General features: G+C 33.7%; 1 protein-coding gene across 5 annotated transcripts in view; it reads right to left on the reverse strand.

The window, feature by feature from the left end:
* Nucleotides 1-1,695: 1,695 nt before the first annotated feature.
* Nucleotides 1,696-20,348, reverse strand: part of LOC121418586 (protein phosphatase 1B-like) — a 30,766-nt gene continuing 12,113 nt past the window's right edge. The window contains exons 2-6 of one of the 5 annotated variants that reach the window (XM_041612531.1): nt 16,453-17,601; nt 13,955-14,072; nt 9,735-9,840; nt 7,277-7,331; nt 1,696-5,914 (exon numbers count right to left, since the gene is read on the reverse strand). In XM_041612531.1, coding sequence (XP_041468465.1) covers nt 5,891-5,914; nt 7,277-7,331; nt 9,735-9,840; nt 13,955-14,072; nt 16,453-17,298 — 1,149 coding nt within the window. In that variant the 5' untranslated portion in view covers nt 17,299-17,601 and the 3' untranslated portion in view covers nt 1,696-5,890. Of the gene's footprint in view, nt 6,045-7,276; nt 7,332-9,734; nt 9,841-13,954; nt 14,073-16,452; nt 17,602-20,348 lie in introns of all 5 variants that reach the window. The other 4 variants (XM_041612534.1, XM_041612532.1, XM_041612535.1 and 1 more) reach the window with 4 other exon arrangements.

Raw genomic sequence — 20,348 nt, forward strand, 5'->3', positions numbered from 1 at the left:
AAAATTAACAATTCTGAATAAATACAAAATTAAAGGACATGGTAAGTAAAGAAAGAAATGAAGAATGGAGGATGTGAAGAAAAAAAGAAAGTAAATAAGTATTAGGATCCCCATCCATACATTCACCCCCTCTTATTCAGTCTAATGGTGCAGGCCTTGGTGCAGTGTCAAAATGTGTCTTTTTTCACAAGACTTGACATAAAGTTACAAGTTTCTGAATACCTTGTTTTAAATACTGAACATTGCACACAAAATTTTGCTGTAGGTTGGGCAGTTTTATTCACTTGGTCCAATAGCGGATGGTCTAATTTTCAGATCATCTAATACGACATAAGGTGAGATCATTTGGTCTCCTTATCAATCTGTTTTGATTTCCATGTGGTCTAAACTTCACGAAGTCTTAATTTATCATACAGTCTAATTTCCAGTTGGTCTATTTTCCACTTTTTGTACATTATCCATTGACTATTTGGTTCATAGACAGTTTGTATGATGATATTGACTAAGTGGTGTTATGCAAAGTTGGATATTTGACGAAATGGGAATAGCCTAACTTAACCAAATGTTAAGTAGACGAGTGGTTTTGGACTAAGTAGGATTAGTACATGAGGGATGTGGGATAGGTCTCTTTGTTTTAGACCAAATTGCAAATTAATTGTAATGTGCATACATAGTTTATTGTCATGCAGCATTAACACCATTGCAGATATGTAGGTCACCCCTTCCCCCTGATGTTCGATGCTGACCTCTCCCCTTCTTTTGCATGTTCTTGTTATACATGCACTGAATTGCTGATAAGTTTTAGTCCACCTTACATGGGCAAAAGTTGAAATAACATTAATCCCAAATCAATGAAGTATGAAAAGACACCTGTACGAGAGTGCTTTTTGACAAACATTGATTTATCGATTTCAATGTTCAGACCTGTATTAAATATGTTTTTTTTCCTTTCTCTCTCTCTCCAATGCTCAGAAGTGTCTTGAGCATTGAAGGTGGAATGTGCATTATACCACCTAATGTATGTATTAAAATCTTCTTTAGTAGGAAGTATCGCCCCAATTTGACATTGTGTGAAATATGTGTGGAAAGTCATCTGCGATTTTCCTCACAATGTTTCATAATTAGTGCATTTCTGCATATGAATATGAGATGAGATGAGTGTATAATCTGATGTGTATCTTACCTGGAACTTCACTAATATTTGTTTAATGAATTTCTGAAAGTTTTGTGAAACATGCAGACTGTAACAGCCAATATGTGACCTACATTTGGCATTCACAGTTATCACCCAGTGTTTTGTACAAGCTCTGTCGATGAAGTTGAATCATATTGCATTAAATGACCTGATTTTATTGGCCAAGGAAGAGTTTATTATTGACTCCATTATGACATTTATTATTAATCTAGCCAAGCAAAAAAGCATTATAGCATCCTAGTCTTTTCATTGCTTGTGACTGCGGTAGTTATAAACAAACAACTCATTTTTTAAGGTTCTTAAAAAACTAGACTTGAGCTTCAAACTTGTGTATCGTTAATGGATTTTTCAATCCAATTCAATATTCAACACAGTAATAGAAAGGGAGTGAGTGGGCATTCTTTCCAACAGAATATTTGTATTATGAAACATGACCACACGTACCTCAGTCACACACAAAAAGACACTGTATTAACACGCATAAATACAACAAATCCGTATGCATTTCATCAACATAAGTAGTGTATTTATTAAATTCATTTGCCATTACAGATACAGTATCATTCGCAGAATTGACTGGTATAATATGTCAAGATTTCTTTTTTCTTTGAATTTTAGGTTCATTTCTTTTACAGTGCTATTCCCAGATAGTCTACATATCAATAACATTGCTTTATACATTAGGGAAGGAATCCACAGTTTGAACAATAATTATCCGTTTTATCTCTTTCTCCATTTCACATTAATTTATCACCTTATATAGATACAGCCATAATTTTGTACATACACCTCTGAAAATTTGGAATATAAATAAGCATTCATATAGATCCAGTGTTTTGTTGCATACATACCTATTTGACAAGTACAGCATTTTGTTGTTTAACATTTGAAATTGAAAGTAGACATCAATTTGTAGTTCCCGTTACATCTCTCACATGCATACTTTTTATTTCTGTAAGTTATACATGTACACAGATGTTGTTTACTATACATAAATATATACAATATCTTCACTCATTTCTACAAAAAAGATTCAAATGACTTTACAATGTCTATCAATCCTTGCACAAATGAACCATGCTAATCTGAAAAAAAATGGAACCATTTTGAAAAAAAAAAGAGATAAATTTTCTTATAAAAATACACTAACAAACACAGCACTTCAACTAAAATGAAATACAAGTTTTCATCGTTATCATGACGTTAACTTCAAAAGACATGATAAGGATGTATCTTGGTAACACACACACATTCTGAGATTATCTTTCTAGCTGAGAATCCCTACTATATTGCTCCTGCCATTAACGATTAGCAACTGGCCAGCAAATTGCATACAAGTTTGCTGTTTTATTCATCTGTCCACACTAAAAACAAACAAAAACACTATTTAAAAATGCACAAATGAGGAAAGAAATATACAAAAATCAAGACTAAGAACCTCAAATATTTCTGAAAATAGCTATTCAAACCCGGATGATGGTTTCATTATGAACGGTTTGGTGAAAAGATATTTGAGTGGTTATACACAAAAAAGCAATTTTTGTGATCAGTCTTTATATGCAAATCAGCATGGGCAAGAACTTGCTCATGGGTTCACAGGATACATTACATTTTATTAAGAATTTTTTTGTCTTTTTAATTTTTTTTAGGAATTGTGAATTAAGAGTACCGGTAACTGCAATTGATAAATCAATAAAATAAGAACATCCCTTTAACATAGCTTTAGTTACAGATCAGAATGTGCACAACTATTCCTCCATGTCTTTTCACAGATACATTCAGAAGAGCAAGCGAATACAAAAAGAAATGCATTTTATGCTTCAGCCAATGACAGCCAGCCTTCCAAAATGAGCTTGTTCGATTCTGTTAATATTTCAAAGAGAAGATAAGCTGGATATAATCCTGGAACATGTCAGAGTGGAAAAGCACAATTCTTTTTCATATGATCATTTGAAAAGAAACAAGGTGTTATTCGAGTCAAGCCAGGAAGCCCATTATCTAATGAGAAGTTTGGTGTTAATTTATTTCAGCAATAATGTGATTGCATCATCACCTGTGTGATTGAGATAACAATAGAAAGAGATTAAGAGCAGAAGCTACTTTCAGATCCATCATTGAATATAATGAAGCTAAAGAAAACACTTGCTCCCTGTATCGAGGTATTTGGCAAGGTTGTAAATGATTACTGAATGAACAAGATAGAAAATAGAATATCCATTCAATTATATTACACACATATATATATATATTTCTCAGTCTCGATCATAAGGACACATTTCATATTACCAAGAATGATCTTTGCAGGTGATATTTTTTTTCTAAAGTGAGTTCTCTCCTCAAAGAATGAATGAATGCAATTGCAAAGGAAAATCTCATTAACCAACCTGTGCGCATGACATAAGCAAATCAACTAACTACAAAACAAAAGTTTCATTTAGCATTTTGAAAATGAAATAAACAAAACAAGCTTTTAAAAATAAATCATAACACATGTAAATACTCTATATACAATTTTAAGTACCATACAACCAACCTGATAATAATAATTCACAAAGAAAGGGGGCCCTATACCATACCTAACAATTCAAATTATATGAAGAAAAAAAATAATTGAAATTAAATGTCGTGTACATTCCATTAAACATTAATCTGAATAGTTACCAGACTCGAGTATTCAATAATTTGTATTCATTACAGTAACATTGACCTGTGACTCTACAAATCTATACCTTATCGGAGATTTGCACATTAACAATGTAAAAAACACATGAGCACATGTATACATATTGGGTCTGTAAAAACTAAATCATTTTCTCAAGTGGTGCACAACAATGAAACTGAAACCAACTTTACATGCCTGAGTGTTCGTACACATAGTAATGTTCTCTATGTTTAAAAGTAGATAATTAATGGACAAGCCTTATAATTAACAGTTTGAAACTGCAAAATAACAAGTACGTGTAATTCAGCACATTATTTATTCACAGAACTGTTCGGAGTCTAATGTCTGTGACTTGTACATTAATGATGTCTGTAGAATGCAGTTGATATGGCTTTCTTGGCCAAGACTTGCCCATTTCTGGGGCCTGTCTTACAAATACTTGCAAAGGCAAAATATAAAATGCATGTTTGCTCAAAATTTGTTCTAGATATGAATGTATATCCATAAGTTCATTGATTTCTTGACAGTTCGGTGTGTTCTTTCTTGTTTACAAAGGACATTTTGCACATTTCCTGTAGAAAAATTTATGACACTGATGGATTAACATACATGTAGTTACGATTGATTAGATCATCGTAACTCTTTGTAAGACGGGGCCCAGATGTGACAATGAGTCAAACAGTTTCACAATATCTTTTTTTTTTCAACTTGAAAATAATAGCTTTTAATTGGTTGTTTTTTCTGAACTGGAGTATAAATGCAAGGAAACAAACGATACCATTTGCCCAGCAATGCCCTCTTCATGCATAGATCACTGCCTTGGAGTATGAGATCAGTGTTGTTTTAAAATATATGCTCAATGTACATGAAGTAGTTATATATATAACAGTACAAAACATCCTAATTTATACAAGCTGATTGTGCATAAAAGCTGAACTTAGTGTATTAATTGTCAACTCAAATAAATGAAGAATAATTTATCTCAAAAACACTAACTTCTAATGAAGAAAAATAAAACACCATAGTACCATTCTATCTGTGCTAAAACAAGTGAAAGCCTAAATTTAAAAATAATTTTGGGTAATATAAAGAGCCCAAGCTAATAAATATATCTATTCATTAAATTTGTTACATACACATAGCCAATCAGGCAATTAATTATTACATGCTTTTAAATAATTGTATTGCTTAAAGTCTGGAGAATACTCGCAAGACAAACTGAGAGCTAATCAACTATTAGATGAAAGGATAAAAGCCGACTGCCATTCAATTATACAGTATGACAATGCACGCATAATACACCATGCTACTGTCCAACGGTTAACATCACAATATTATCCTACACTTCGTCGTATCTGTTATAGTATGTATTATGTAAGGAACCATTGGTCATTTATCATACTTAAATGTCAATTTTCTTCAATTTTCTTTCTAAGATATTAAAGGCGCTATATCAACTGTCTGGATTGCATTGGAAACTGCATCTTGATATCAAACTTTTCTTTGCAATTAAATGAACATTAACCCTTACATAGATATTACTACACACGCATATTTTTTCTAACCATTAAGATGGTTACTGTCATTTAGTAATAGTTTTAAAACATATACATCACTAATTTTAATCAACAACTGGTCTCAAATCTATTATTGTCATAATTATGAAATTCATATAACAGATAATTAAGAAGTGAATAATCAAATTCAATTACAATTAATTTTTATCTGTATATCACAGATCACCAGGAAATCTGTATATGAGCAAGTCCCTTCAATATTTCATTAACTCTAGAATATTTGAAGACATTACACTAAAGTGTTTCCATTCAAGAATGAAACTAACATCACTTTTCTTGTCCCAAAAAAAGATTCCTATTTCTATAAAAACATCTCGAATGGCAATGTAGCTCCAGAACTTGGTAGGATTTGACCAGCTAACTCGTGGTTGTCTTCCAAACAGTCTATGCATCGTACATGGTTACCACAAGAGTGCATTGGGCAAGATGTCTTGATTACAGTTGCCATGGACACAGCTACCACTTTTCATCTGACGAGTCCTGATGCATTGATAGGCAGAAGGGTGCAAGAGAGGGAGTGGTATATAGAATTATTAGGGTGAAGCAGAGGGAAAACAGGCAGAAGTCTGGGGGTAACCTTGAGCCCAAATAGAGAATAACATCAGTGCCTCTATATGTGTGTATGTATATGTAAATATCCATACCCATAGGCCATGTGAGGGTGAAAGTTCATGGTGCAAAGGATAGAGAAACAAGAATAGACCAAAAAATTAAACAGGTTAAAAAATCACTCTTTGTTTTCAAAGTTGCACTATCAATCTATTTTCTAGAATGTAGTCAAAGTCAATTCAAGTTTATTTTATTCCATTCGATATAAAAAAAAAAGAAATGATCTTTTGACAAGTGTCACAAACATTATTTCCTCTTTATACCCAACTACAAAAATTTCTTTTCTGTTTTCTTAATAATTGAGAGCTGTGGTTTCACACTGGAATAAAAATATGGGCAACACAGCTGGGCTTAGTTTCATTATTATACAAATACTGATAATATCAATGTGCTATTCCCAAGAGGTCTGAATTTTAGGCAATATGCAAACAAAGCCAACATGTTATATTTCATCTATCTCAATCCATACAGAGGCAATCGCGCAAAAAAAATAATTACCGATATTCATAAACTTCAAAATTCAGTAAAACAAAATGCCATTTTCAGATAAGGCATAGTTTGACCCTTTGGCTCATTCTCGTTTCTTTGAATCAGCTCATAAGATCCCCTTTTCAACCTGTGGAAATGGCATTGATGTATGCCTCTCAGAGTACTTCATGATATCTCCAAAGATCCTATCAAATTGCATATATGATGTAAATCTAGATACATGTATGTCAAATACCAGATTCCATCATAGTACATGTCGGTGAATACATAGCATTTGCTTGGTGAGAGACATTTCCAAAGAGTTATTCAAGTCAATCACACCCCTAAATTGGCCGTCACACCTTGATGTTTTAAGTAGCGTATGCAGATGTATGTATGGCAAGCCGTTCCTCATTTAATCTCATTTTCTTGATATCAACTATCGAGCATTCATTTTTTTAATTCTAAAAATTGTCTTTTGTTAACACAGAATATAAAAAGTCAAAATTCTTTTATACATCAAGAAATCATTTTGCGTTTTTAAAAAAGCAATTCTAGATATCAAGAAATAAGATGAAAGGAGAAAATAGCTTGCCATAGGTACATTAGCATCTGCTGGCTAAAACCTCTCAAGGTGCGACGGCCTTTCAGCATGCATCTTTGCTACACACACCCACTCACCTCATCAGGCAAGCAATCAAATGGGTTTGTGAGAAGCAGAGAAGCAGTAGAATGACTTTTAATAGGGGCTTTTGAATTCTTTACCTCGTCTTGTTTCCTGTCTATTAACCTGCTCAGAATCTCTTCGATGGTTCCTTTCCTGTGTGTTGGAGAAGCAGAGAAAAATGAGAAAGAGAAGAAATAAGAGAGAAATAGAATAAGATAGGAAGAGATTCAGTAAGAAAGGAAGAGAAGTGGTAACAGAGGAAGAGAAGAGGCACAGAGGAAGAGAAAAAATAGGCAACAAATGGGAATAGGAGAACAGCAGAAATGAGTGTTGACAGATCAGATCAGAAATGTAAGATATGAGAATGAATTAAATAAATAGTAAATTCACGTTCTTTTTTATCACTGTTTCTCAGTTTGACAAACAATATACATTCCAATTCGCAATACTACTTGGTTGTGATATAATATAATGCAATCGTCAATCATTTTCTACATGTATAGCTGTATACTGAGTAGTTCATGACCCCTCATGAGATTTCCATTTATCTAAAACATTTTAATGGAGATATGTTTCTTTTTATCACAATAATAATTCTATGTAAAATCCATGTGGGAAAAAAAAGAGATATGCCAGACCATCTTATTTCTTCAAAGTTCCTCCCTTCTCTACTTGTCAAAAAATGGATAAACTAGCTTTTTACATATGAAGTTTGCGTTTTTTGTTTAAAACAAATTCATAAGAATTTCCTTTTCAACTACTTCTGTAGGCATGGTAAATTTGGCCAGCCTTGTGAACTTTGTTGAGTGCTGAGGTTTTGCATTTTAGGCTCATACATTATGCTGAATGTCACTCCCAATGCACGAGCAGCATGACACACCATCTCCCGAATCAGAAAACATTAGTTGGGCGAGTACCCCTTTTGGCATTCATTGTTTTCACATAAATACTGTCATGTCAGTTCTGATGAGGTGTCTCTGTTTTCCAGCATTTTATTTTTTTTAATCATACTTGTCAGCTTGTTCTGATGTAGATCATGGCAATATGTATCATTTACATAAATACCAACATGCACTAAAATGCTTCATGCTATAAATTGAGTAACTGATTATCATACATGAATGTATAAACATCCAATTTTTGATGACAGATGTTAACTGTGATGAACAGAAATGGGACAGATAAATGTAAATGGATTAAACTGCAATGGCGTATGATTTTCAGAAGAATAAATGTGCAAAGAATGTGCTGTAGATACGAAAAGTGTATAATGAGATGAATGAAATATGAAAGCACAAAACAAGTACAATTTGTACACTAAATAATGATAGTAGCACAAGGGAATACCAGTAATAACATCGCACCAAACTATCCTAGAAAGCATTTCAAAGGGAACATAAGTACAATCAATAGAGCTAACAAACACTTGGACAGAAAAGGGAAAGTTACATGTATTTCTTTATAGCAGGGTATCAAAGTTTAATTATTTGAATAAAGAGATCCACCCCCTCTGCAAAATGGCATGACAAATTTTGCATTTTAATCTACATGTACATGTATGAATAGACACTACATGTTTTAAATGATTCCCAAGATCTTTATCCCAATTACTTGGTACATGTAGTATGATAGGATGATACCGCTAATAAAAAAAAAAAATCTTTTTTTTTGTATGATTTCAAAGCACTTTTACCTAAATACATTATGATAAGTTTGAAATGAATTTTGACTAACAAAAATCATGAGAAATAGGAGATAATGGGGGCAGGGGATAGATGAATCAGGGTGGGTTCTTTTTAACTCTGGTATTAAACAGAATCATACAACTCCTATACAATTACCGGTACATGTAACTATTTCATTTAAACTCCCAATGTCCTAAAAAAAGGGATTTCAACAGTTTTATGGCCTACACTACATGTACATGTATATCCCAAAAGAGATGTAATTTTTCATTTATTTCACGTATTTGAAGAAAAAATGGGGAAAAGTGATTCCAAATGGGGTTTACATCCTACATTCTCAGAATGTGTGCTAGTTTGGTACACTCATCTGTGCCAAGCATGGAATATAAAGAAAATAGTGCTATTTAAACATTTCTCATCCTTTCCAAATGACTATTGACCAATTTTTACACAACTGATATCGTTCAATAAAAAAATTAAAATTGTAAGAGAACCGTCGAACAAGATACATAAAAAAATCTGGCATTATTTTTTTATATAATTTACATAAACTGGACTAATATAGTCGTCATCATTATTACGAAAGATGTTAAGACTAAAAATAGTATACTTTCTTTACCATCTTGAACTCCTCTTTGAATTTCTTTGAAAATTCACTATTTTTTGCGAGGCACACTAATTTTAAGTGTATCAAACATGAACAGATTCCAAGGAAGGTAGGGCGTTAAAACTCTTTAATGAATACTGATGTACAGTAGTGACCAAATAATGGAATAATAATATATGAATATTAACCACATGATAATTATGACATTGTGCTGTCATTTTGGTCAAAAGGAAGGTTTGGGAGGAGACTGAACCCTGAACTCACTTTGCTGAGAGACCTCCGCCTGGGGGGAGACCTGGTATATCTGCCATTCCCAGCACATGCATCACGAGGTCCAGCTGGGTCTGGTCTCCAAAGTTTTCCTTTACCTCTGTAGAAAAAGACCCAGGCAATCAAGCATGTTCATGTTACAAAATAATAGAAATAAATAAATAAACAAATCAACTTAATAACAAAATAAATGACAATGAAATAGACAGACATGTACAAGTAAAAACATAATGACATAAATATGACAGAATACAATGTGTGAAGAAAAAAAAGAGGTTTCAAAAAGCAGAGTTTCTTGATTTTATTGACCTTGATAGACAATTGCATAAGTTTAGAACTTTCAAAAATTATTCAGGCCATAGTTCTCACCCCTCTTTATTATTTTCTTATCTTTCTTTTCTTTACTGTACCATGAGCATCTACTCATGAAGGATGCCACTTTACCAGCAAATTACAAATATTATTATCATCATTATAGTTCTCTCCAAGATTTAATTCCACATTCAAAAATGTATAAATACAATCTAATACAAAGTAAACTAACACAATATTACTTTCTATGCTTCAGATTCGGGACATTCAAATAATACAAAAACACATGACAAGGGAGGGGCTTGCAAAGTCTTTAACGAGTGTGTTATTCTCTCTAAAAAAAAGGTAAACTACATAAAGGGAATTCAAACTCCATTAGCGAGAAGCTCAACCAATGAATCATGTTAATGTTATTGGTGCATTGAATAATGATTTATCTATTCCACCATGGGTGAAACCATGTTTTACATGTATTGGAGAAAAGGTTAAATATTTCACTATAAAATGAAGAATTTGTGAGTGTGATTTTAATGTGCTATCATTGGTTCACTACATTGTGAATTAATCGTGTTCATCACATCAATATTTTGATAAATTAAGAGAAAATTATTTACAGTGAACATATACATGTACTGTACACTGTTGGAAAATGCACTCTGGATTATGGCATACTGTATAACCAATCGCTGTGCACAATATGTAGGCATTATACAGCATTTTAACTCCTATCTACATGTAATTATCTTTTCTGCTTCACTTTTGCCTACTAACCTTTTCAGCATACAACAGAATTTTTAAATCACGATGTTTGTACTTTGCAAGAACTATTGACCTATTTATTATTTTTTTTGTTATTATTGAGTAATTTTAATTTAAATTATTTTGGTGTATATTAAATAAATGTATTTGAAATGGAATATGGCCATCCCTTCATTCTTGGCCCCCAAACGTATTAAAGCACATACACATGGGCTATTTTCTAAGGGGCAGTAATAAAAATATTTCAATTATTATAATGAAGTAAATAAAAAAAATCTTCAACAGGAGTAACTGCTTTAGCAGAATCATTGAAAATCTTCAAGATAAAGTTATAAGGCAAGTCAACAAACTATGAATTATCCATCTTGAAGCTGGCGGGAGGCTACATGTAAATGCATAAATAAGTTCAAAATGTTTTTTTTTTTAGGTCTATAAAAATAACAGATTTCTGCTGACTTTGTCAAAATAATGTATGGCATATAAGTAATAGTCTAACAAGAAGTCTAAGAAGGAAGGGAATATACAGCAGTTTCCAATCAAATCAAATCTATGGATTTTCCTGGATGTATAAAGAATGTGTGAAATTTCAACATCTTTTACGGAAGGGTTCAAACTGGCTTAAATTCTGAACTTTAAGTAATTTAACATGTCTATTATGTCAAGTAAACTTGAGATGAAAAATGGAGGATTGGTTGGACACACACACATGAGAGAACACTTGAATACATACACTGTACATAGGTTTGGAAGGAAAAAACAATCTGATTATTAAAAGAAAATGATATGATGGTGCAGATGGGGTGCAATTGTGAAAAGAATAGAGAAAAATATGAAATGCTTGGCAAAAATTTTACATTCTGCATATAACCCCAAGGAAGGATGTTGCACACAAGCAAATAACAGTGCAAACGGCAAGGTAAATCATTATTAATCATATTGTTTTTACATTCATAACATGTATTTGATATTGCATTCAATCTGTTTTGTGCAAATGGGGTAACTCTAGCTCTGCATCAAGTACATTGCCTATTTTCTTATAAGCATACTAGCATTCCCATTCAGCTCATGCATCTTTTAGTCAAGTGAATCAAATCAAAATGTACTCAGCCTGTATTTGATTTTCTTCTGCATGGAATGTGGCTGTATACATGTACCGGTACCTCTTATTGTTTATTGAATGCACACTTATCTCATGATTCATGTTCCTTTACCATGATTTTAAAATGAAAATAAAATAGCCATCTAATTTTCCAATCATGGCAAAGAAATGTGAATTATGATATAACTGAATTTAATTCATTCACTTTTATAAACAACAGTTTAACCCATCAACTCTATTAAAATTCATTCAATGTGTGCCCACTCACAATCAAACTGTGCATAATGATCAAACATGTACTTGTGATTGTGTAGTGTACTAGTGGTTAATTCAATGATTTCAATCTACAGGTTAAATCCCCTATCATACATTAAAGTAAGATCCAAGTCTAGTTTTCATGAATCTAAACAGACAAATAAAATAAAATCTTCATTTACATGTATTGACTTGTTATACATGGACCTTACAAAATTTGTATCATGATAGTTTCTTTAAGTATTTTCTACAAAATGAGACAGTTTGTGCAAATGTGTTGCATAGCTGCCGCTTTAGGTCCTCTGACTGTGTGAATACAGTGTATGTACTGTACATGGTGTATTTTCAAATTTCAAAAATGCACCATACATGTAGACTGTAGCAGCAATAGGTTTTGACAGTTTTCAATCAGGGATTTGTACTGTACATGTACATGTACCATAAGGCCTATCATGTATTACTGTATGCGCCTTAAGATCAACACATGCTCATGCAAAAAAAAAAGTTTGAGCATTCATATCATCCTGCTGATCATTCGTTTGAAAGCAGGTGTGCACCAGAAATGTTTGTTTACACCATGCGTCCATGCCAACGAATGATATTCATAAAGCCATGCCCATTCTTCCTGAACTCTGAGTCAGTTAATAGCCTGCTCTGAGTGAAAACGATCCACCCCAAAAAAGTTCAGTATACAAGTCACCAGTGATACAACTGTACATTTAAATCACTAGAGAATTTTACACTGATGAATTAATCATATAGAAAATGTTTAAAATGCCAATTGGAAGTTTAATTAAGGTACATGTATACCTCAAGACTTATTTTGCATTTAGTGTGTGCTTATATACATGTGAGTTTTGAAGAAAACAGGAAAAAATATTGCAGATGTACATCTCCGACACGTATATGTGAATATCAAAGTGTCTTTAAACTCATTTATCTAGAGCTGCAAAATCTGATCATTACGATACATCTCATCATCCCCAATTCCTACTCTCTAGTTAAATGTCAAGTCCACCTAAACCAAAAGTTGATTTGAATGGACAGAGAAAAATCAAGCAAGCATAATGTAGAAAATTTAATCGAAACTGAATATATTATTAACAATGATCTGATGTTTTAAAATTTCCTGATTTGTACAAACATTTAATTTTTTTAATTCAGTGAGTGTGTACCGGTATTAAATTATCAGCTCCATCAAATGTTACCATTTAGACCAGGATCTGATAATTGTATAAATACATGCTATTAAGATTTACGTGTACGACACCATAATCTTTACAAAAAGCCGGTTTCGATGAAATTTTCAGTGTTATGCTTGTCTGATTTTTTTCTTAATGTGTAAATCAACTTCTCGGAGTGGAGTGTTTAATATTTTCTAATATGTTGTTCGGTCCATCAGGAAGGCAGTGATTTTTTTATCCAACTTTACAGGTGTCCAAATATGAAGAAATATGTTTTACCTAACATATGTACAAGACCATCCTCCATTATCACTGATTCATGCAATGCACATTTCAATTCTTTTTATTTTGATAAAAATTAAGGTTTTGGTAGTCAACTTTTATTCTGCATTGGAAAGGGGAAGCAAACATGACCTTTCTGGGTTATCGTGTTTATCCGTCAACTTCAAACTACATGTATTTGTACAGTACATGTAGCTGTCCAGGGGAGTGTTTGTGGACAATGTCTGTTTGACACTCATCTGACAATTACCATGGTAACAGTCAGAAACTAGATGAAAAATGTTAAAACAGTCCCCTGTTAAACATGCAATGTAATATCTCACCTTTGATTTTCTCTTCAAGTAGCGCATCAAGTTCCCTTTCTTTTGTGAGGGCATCCTGTGATACTTCAGGAGCATTCTGAAATGTCACGATCACAATGCTCATGTTATCACGACTTCCCTGGAAACAGAAAAAGGGGAGAAACAATTTACATTAAACTCTGAGAAAATTTTTGCCTCTTAGACACTTTTCCAGTGTGGGACTGCATGTATTGATTCACCTTAGTAAAAAATATCTCTATGTTTACAAAATCCATAATTTGAAATGTCCTTGGTGCAGTGAAATCTTGTATCCTTTGATAACCAGATTGCTTCATTAGAACATTTGGTGCACTTTATATGAGGAACAGTGTTTGAATCCAATGACTATATGTAGGTAAAATGATATATAAACACATGGTTAGCATCCATCAACCTCAAATGACCTTTACACATGCAAATTGTACATGTACCTTGACTTTCAAAGAGGACTTTATAAATTTCAAAGATGTGATGAGATGATGACATTACAAAAACTCAACATAAACATTTATTGTAATTTGTAAAGTTAAGACTTTGATGATGACAGTGCCACTGCCACCTCCATCAGAAAAATATGTTCGTACATGTACATGTATGAGGATAAGAGTATTCATAAAGTACATTCATATGAGATGGGTATGCAGTGATGTTGTTTTCATACATACATGTACTGTAACAAACACTGACGTGCTCCCTGCTAGCACCTTACATTGTACGATGTATGTATACATACTGAGTACTGTACTTTGCAATGCATGTTATGCTTTCTCCCAAGCCGGACGGAAGCAAGGGAGTGTTTGCCTGCCAGTCTACTGCTGTCCTATTTATAACCAATGACTCATCCTTAACCATTATGCCAATCAGCTTCAATATGCTCACAAATCCATCTGCCATCTGAGCTGAACCAAGACGACATCCTGGCAAAAAAGCTCAGAACCTGATAAATGGTAAAACAGTTTTAAAGCTCAACTAATGTAGTTGCCGCAAACAATGATCTAAGAAAATCAAGGTTAGTACATGTATGGTACAATTTAATCCCACATTGTGGAATCAAGAAGTCTGAGCTGTCAATCAATCGATCACACTGAAGATCAGCACACAGCATACATGTATATAAAGGCAGTGTACGTGTAGATTTATTGCTTGGAAAAGGACCTTTCACCTGGGTCCCGTAACACAAAGGTTAGTGATTAATCATACACTTAATTTTCACAATTATACACTGTAGTCAATGCAATCAATCATTGAAAAATCATTGCTAAGCTTTGTCTTACGGGACACTGGCTGCAATGTCCTTTTTAATTTGCTTATTTCTCAACACTGACACCTTCTACCAGAATCAACTGGCATACATTTGCATGTACATACATACATGTAGGGCCTACATGTATACAGATGGGCTCTTGTCATTTTATTGGATGCTGCTCAAACAAATCTGAGATTCTTACCACAGCTGGCGTTTATATCTAATACCATAAGTGTCTGACCTTGCATCTCGGGATCCATACACGTACATGTAGATACTACATGAACTGTACGTGCAGACATACACATACATGAAAACTCACATAATTTATATTGAAGAAGTTACTGTACATGTAACTTCATTCTCAATGATTCAATTGGAGGTTTCTTCTATAGCACAATTACACATGGATGTGTGGGTTATTATACATGTACATGTAGGTGTACATAAATTTATTTCATATAAACACAGGATACTATACATGTCTGTACATACATGAAAGTATTTTGGTGACCTAACATATTAAAGGGAGATCAAACCCCACCCAAAGACAGTGTCATTAAGATGTACATGTACATTACATGTATGCAGGGTACAAGTACAACTCCTCCAATTGCTCCAATACATAAAATTACTACATGTACATGTACATGTAAGTCTTAATTTTTTCTCGATGAGAGATATTTTAATGAGGACATACATGTACAATACGGAACATAAATAATTTTGACCTCCCAAGGGAATATACATGTATACAAGGCCAGTATAATATACTGTATTATCATATGCCATTATCTGCTCACCAAATTTGCCATTTGACACATATTCTCCAATCAATCTCCATTACCATGTTTTGTTTTTATTGCAGTTAGATTCCACTGGACATTTTTTATACTGGTAATAGTTGCAGCACAAAATTTCTATCAACATACATGTAAGGTTGAATCCTAAATGTAGTGTACATTTATTCAACCCTTGTAAATTATAAGTAGGCCCTGTAAATATTTCATGCAATAATATAACTTGCCACATCTCCTCCTGTATGTGCAACAATGATTGTAGTACAGCATGTGAATACATGTAAGTGTACAACAAATCCACAAGTTACAAACAGGTACAGTACATAAATGTATGACCAAAAAATGCATGTATACAATATGTAGAACATACACTTTTCTTCAAAATTGGTATACAGAAAGTGTACATCAATAACTAAAATCTCTATATTACATACCTTCTGTAAACAGGTCTCGATGACTTGATTGCATATCTCTGCCAAATGGTCTGTAATAGCTAATCTTGAACGTATAAACTGGCAGAGTTCTTCATTTGACATCACATCCCATATTCCATCACATGCCAAAACAATGAACTCCTCTTCATCTGTCCTTTCAATAACTGTTACTTCAGGCTCTGCTGAGACAAGCTGTTCTGTAGGTGGGATTTTTGGATTATTCTTGTAGTCGTAATCACCCAGGGCTCTTGAAACTGCCAAAGAGCCATTCACACGCTCAATCATTACACTTCCGCCTGCTTTTTCTATTCTTTTCAATTCATTGGGTTTCCCTGGTTTGTGGTCTTCTGTGCTGAACGCTGGTTTATCCTGCCCTTTTCTAGACAGGACCGACCTTGAATCCCCACAGTTGGCAAAAAATAAATGCTTTGGCGATATAATAACTCCAACAGCAGTTGACCCACTTCTATCTTCTGTCATTGCAATGTCGTCTCTCATCTTTGAGTCTATTGACAGAAATCCAGTCCTAATGCCCTCTTTAACTGCATCCGTAGAGGGATTCAATTTACCATCTATCTTTGGTGATCCTAAAAACTCAGGATTGGAAGTGATTTCATGGAGCATATGCTCCGAGCAATGCTTGGCAACCTTTGAGCCGGCATGACCATCAAACACTGCAAAGAAGGACCAATCTTCAAGTCCATGTGGTAAACCAGTGACCGCTGAATGGGCATCTTCCATCTCTACCCTCCAGCCTTGCATGCTACTAAGGCCAAATCGTAGTCCATTCCCAGACCCCTCAAAAAATTCTTTCTCCGTATTTGGCTTCTCTAGAAAAGCCCCCATGATTGTAAATGTCCTCCGTGAACTCCACCGACAACGTTACACTGTATATTTACTATAAGAAAAATCCTTCTGTTGCAGTAAGTTTGTCATCACAGTAGCCAGACATGAAAGTGGTTCGTTATCAAGAGGACATAAACCAGGTACCTTCAAATGTCAGGTGATGTATTTCCTGTGGTCATTTTAGTGTTGTGTTCTTGATCTGTTACTCATCTCACAAGGCGCTTACGACTCATACCGTTGCTGTGATGAGATCACTCAATGAACAGCCCACTAGATGTCTCACATCAACATGGGACTGACTACCTGCATAAAAAAAAGAAAGAGATCATAATAAGCCGTCAATTAAATCTAATTGGTATAGTTTCCTGTTTCTAAACATTTTCAATGCCCTCACGTATGACAATGCAAAAGCTTTCTAAAGTCACTAATGTGACTTTCACCAATTACATTGTACTGCACTTTCATTTCATTGCACAGACCTACATGTACATGTATGCTTCATTCACAGCCATAGCACATTCATCACATACATGTAGCATTAACTGAATACTGCTCTTGATAATGGACTACCAATGTTTGATTTTGACCACCATTGATTCTGATTTTTTTTTCTGTCTGAGAAAATTCAATTTTTTAATATCTATTTTGATTCTGTTGCAGTTTAATCTTATAGATATTGTCCCAGAACTGTTCCAGTTTTCCTATCACTGCCATGGCTTATCCTGGAACCTGAAAGGAACCCATTGGATCAAGCTCTATATGTATGCTTACTTACATTTTCAGTGGTATAACAATTCAGCCAGGATGCATATTTTCACAAAACAAATTCAGTCGGATTCATACAAGCATTTATAATTGTTTACATTGTAATTCAGTCTCAAGTCTTTATTTCAGATATGGGTACAAATATGATTCATTTTCATTGAAACTGTCCATGTATTGTATGCAATGTTCATGGAATGTTGCCTATTGAATATATCCAGATCTTGTGCAGTTGATGAGAATCAATATTGTTATTAGCATTATTACTTTTTATTATCATTATTCTATTTCTCATTTAATCCTGCACTGCAGAAGTGAGAACTCAGTGCTTTTGGTGGCATTAATTTGATGAATATATAATTAGAGATTGCTTGTTCAAAGTCAAACTTTATTTTTCTTCAATTAACCCCATAAGGAATAAATATTTTGTTCATTAATATTTTCAAAATACTAAATAAAATGAAACAGAAATGAGATTGCCATTTATATTGTTATTTCTTCCCACCCCCTTTTTTTTGAGGGGGTGGAGGGGGCATCTCAGAAATAAGTTAGTATTCCCATGGTTGGTTCCTGGACTTGAATTTTCCTATTAAAACAAACAAGTCAGTACCATAGCTGATGGGGGGTTAGTTTACTGTAAAAAACCTTCATTCAAGGAAAGTGGTCTGAATATGCAGCCTAATGCCCCTGCAAATGACCTATGTACAGAAGGCCCCTCATGTTCAGAGAGTTGTATTTGTGCTAGTTTTGTGTGAATTCCCACTTGTGTATCAAGATTCAATAACGGTCAGTGCCTGCAGACTACACAGTAGAGGGCAATGTTCTATTTACAGGTTATTGTGTAATGCAGGTTATTGTGTAATGCAGGTTATTGTGTAATGCAGCTTCTTACAAAAACCCTTGACATTTACAGAAAAGTGAAAAAAAAGGGTAATGTGATGTTTTTATTTTACATGTTGAATTGATAAGAAGCTTCATTTTGTACATTATGCTCTGTCCATCAAGTTACACGAGTTTACAGTAATGGATAAATACATACATGTACATGTGTAATGTATGTGTATTTATGTACAGTTTGATGAATATTTTATACCCTGGGCAATTTAGTGAATGAATAGTTTTTCAAAAATGGAAAATATATTTGAGGATATCAATTATAATTCGTATTCAAAAATACGATTGATCAGTTTTTATGAAAAAATGAAAATTCCCGGCAGCAAAAAATTCCTGAAAATTTCCAGTCACAAACAGCGAGGACGGTACCATTCTCCATTGTGAACTAGCTAACCTTCTGACATTGTCTAAAACTTTTAGAGATGAATGGAAAGGGAAGAATGGGAAGAAATACTAATTGTGAATACTATATGGTGTCAGATGAAAACAAACAAATTCCTGTTGTTAAACATGAAAAGGATGTGGAAGCCATGCTTGATGAGAAAATGATGTTTTCAAATCACATTGACACTGCCTGTGATGCTGCAAACCGTAAACACAGCTGCCAACCTGAACAAGTACATTTCAGTATTTTAAAAGCTGAAAATCAGTATTTTGGTGAGGAAACCAGTATTTTCAAAGATATGCAATAAGACAAAACATAAAACTGAACTTTAGAAATCAGTATTTTGTATGAAACCATCAGTATTCTTCTCATTTTTCGGTACTAAATACTGAAAATCAGTACTACTTGGCAGCTATGCGTAAAGAAAGAATCATAAAGTGGACCTTTTCATCTACGAACAATAAGAGTTTCACGCAATTGTATTGTGAGGTCTACATTAGAATACTGTTCTTCTGTATGGCAACCCCATCTAAAGTAATACATAACCAAAATGGAAAAGGTTCAGCATCGGGCAACTAAACTATTAAATCCACAAAGCAATTAGAGTATGAGTGATGGTTGGAAAACCTGAACCTGCCTACACTCACACCCAAGAGATATCAAAGTGACATGCTACAAGTCTACAAGATACTGCATGGAATATATGACCTTCATCAATCTATGTTTTTTAACAATCCATCAGTCACAATAACCAGAGGTCACCAGTTTATACTAAACAAAAAAGCATGTAAAATCCAAGCTGAGACAGTACTCATTCTCACAAAGAGTTTTAACAGAGTGGAACAGCCATCCATCCTATGTTGTAGAAAGTCGGTTGTTAAACTCTTTCAAATCAAACCTTGACAAATTCTGGTCACAGAAGGACAAGTTCAAAGATAAATTCCAGTTCTGGTAACGATCTCAAAATGACTTTTTACAGAATCTAATACAATGACCACCCAAGTGTCTG

This window comes from Lytechinus variegatus, chromosome 7, assembly GCF_018143015.1.
Source record: "Lytechinus variegatus isolate NC3 chromosome 7, Lvar_3.0, whole genome shotgun sequence".
Lineage (NCBI taxonomy): Eukaryota > Metazoa > Echinodermata > Echinoidea > Temnopleuroida > Toxopneustidae > Lytechinus > Lytechinus variegatus.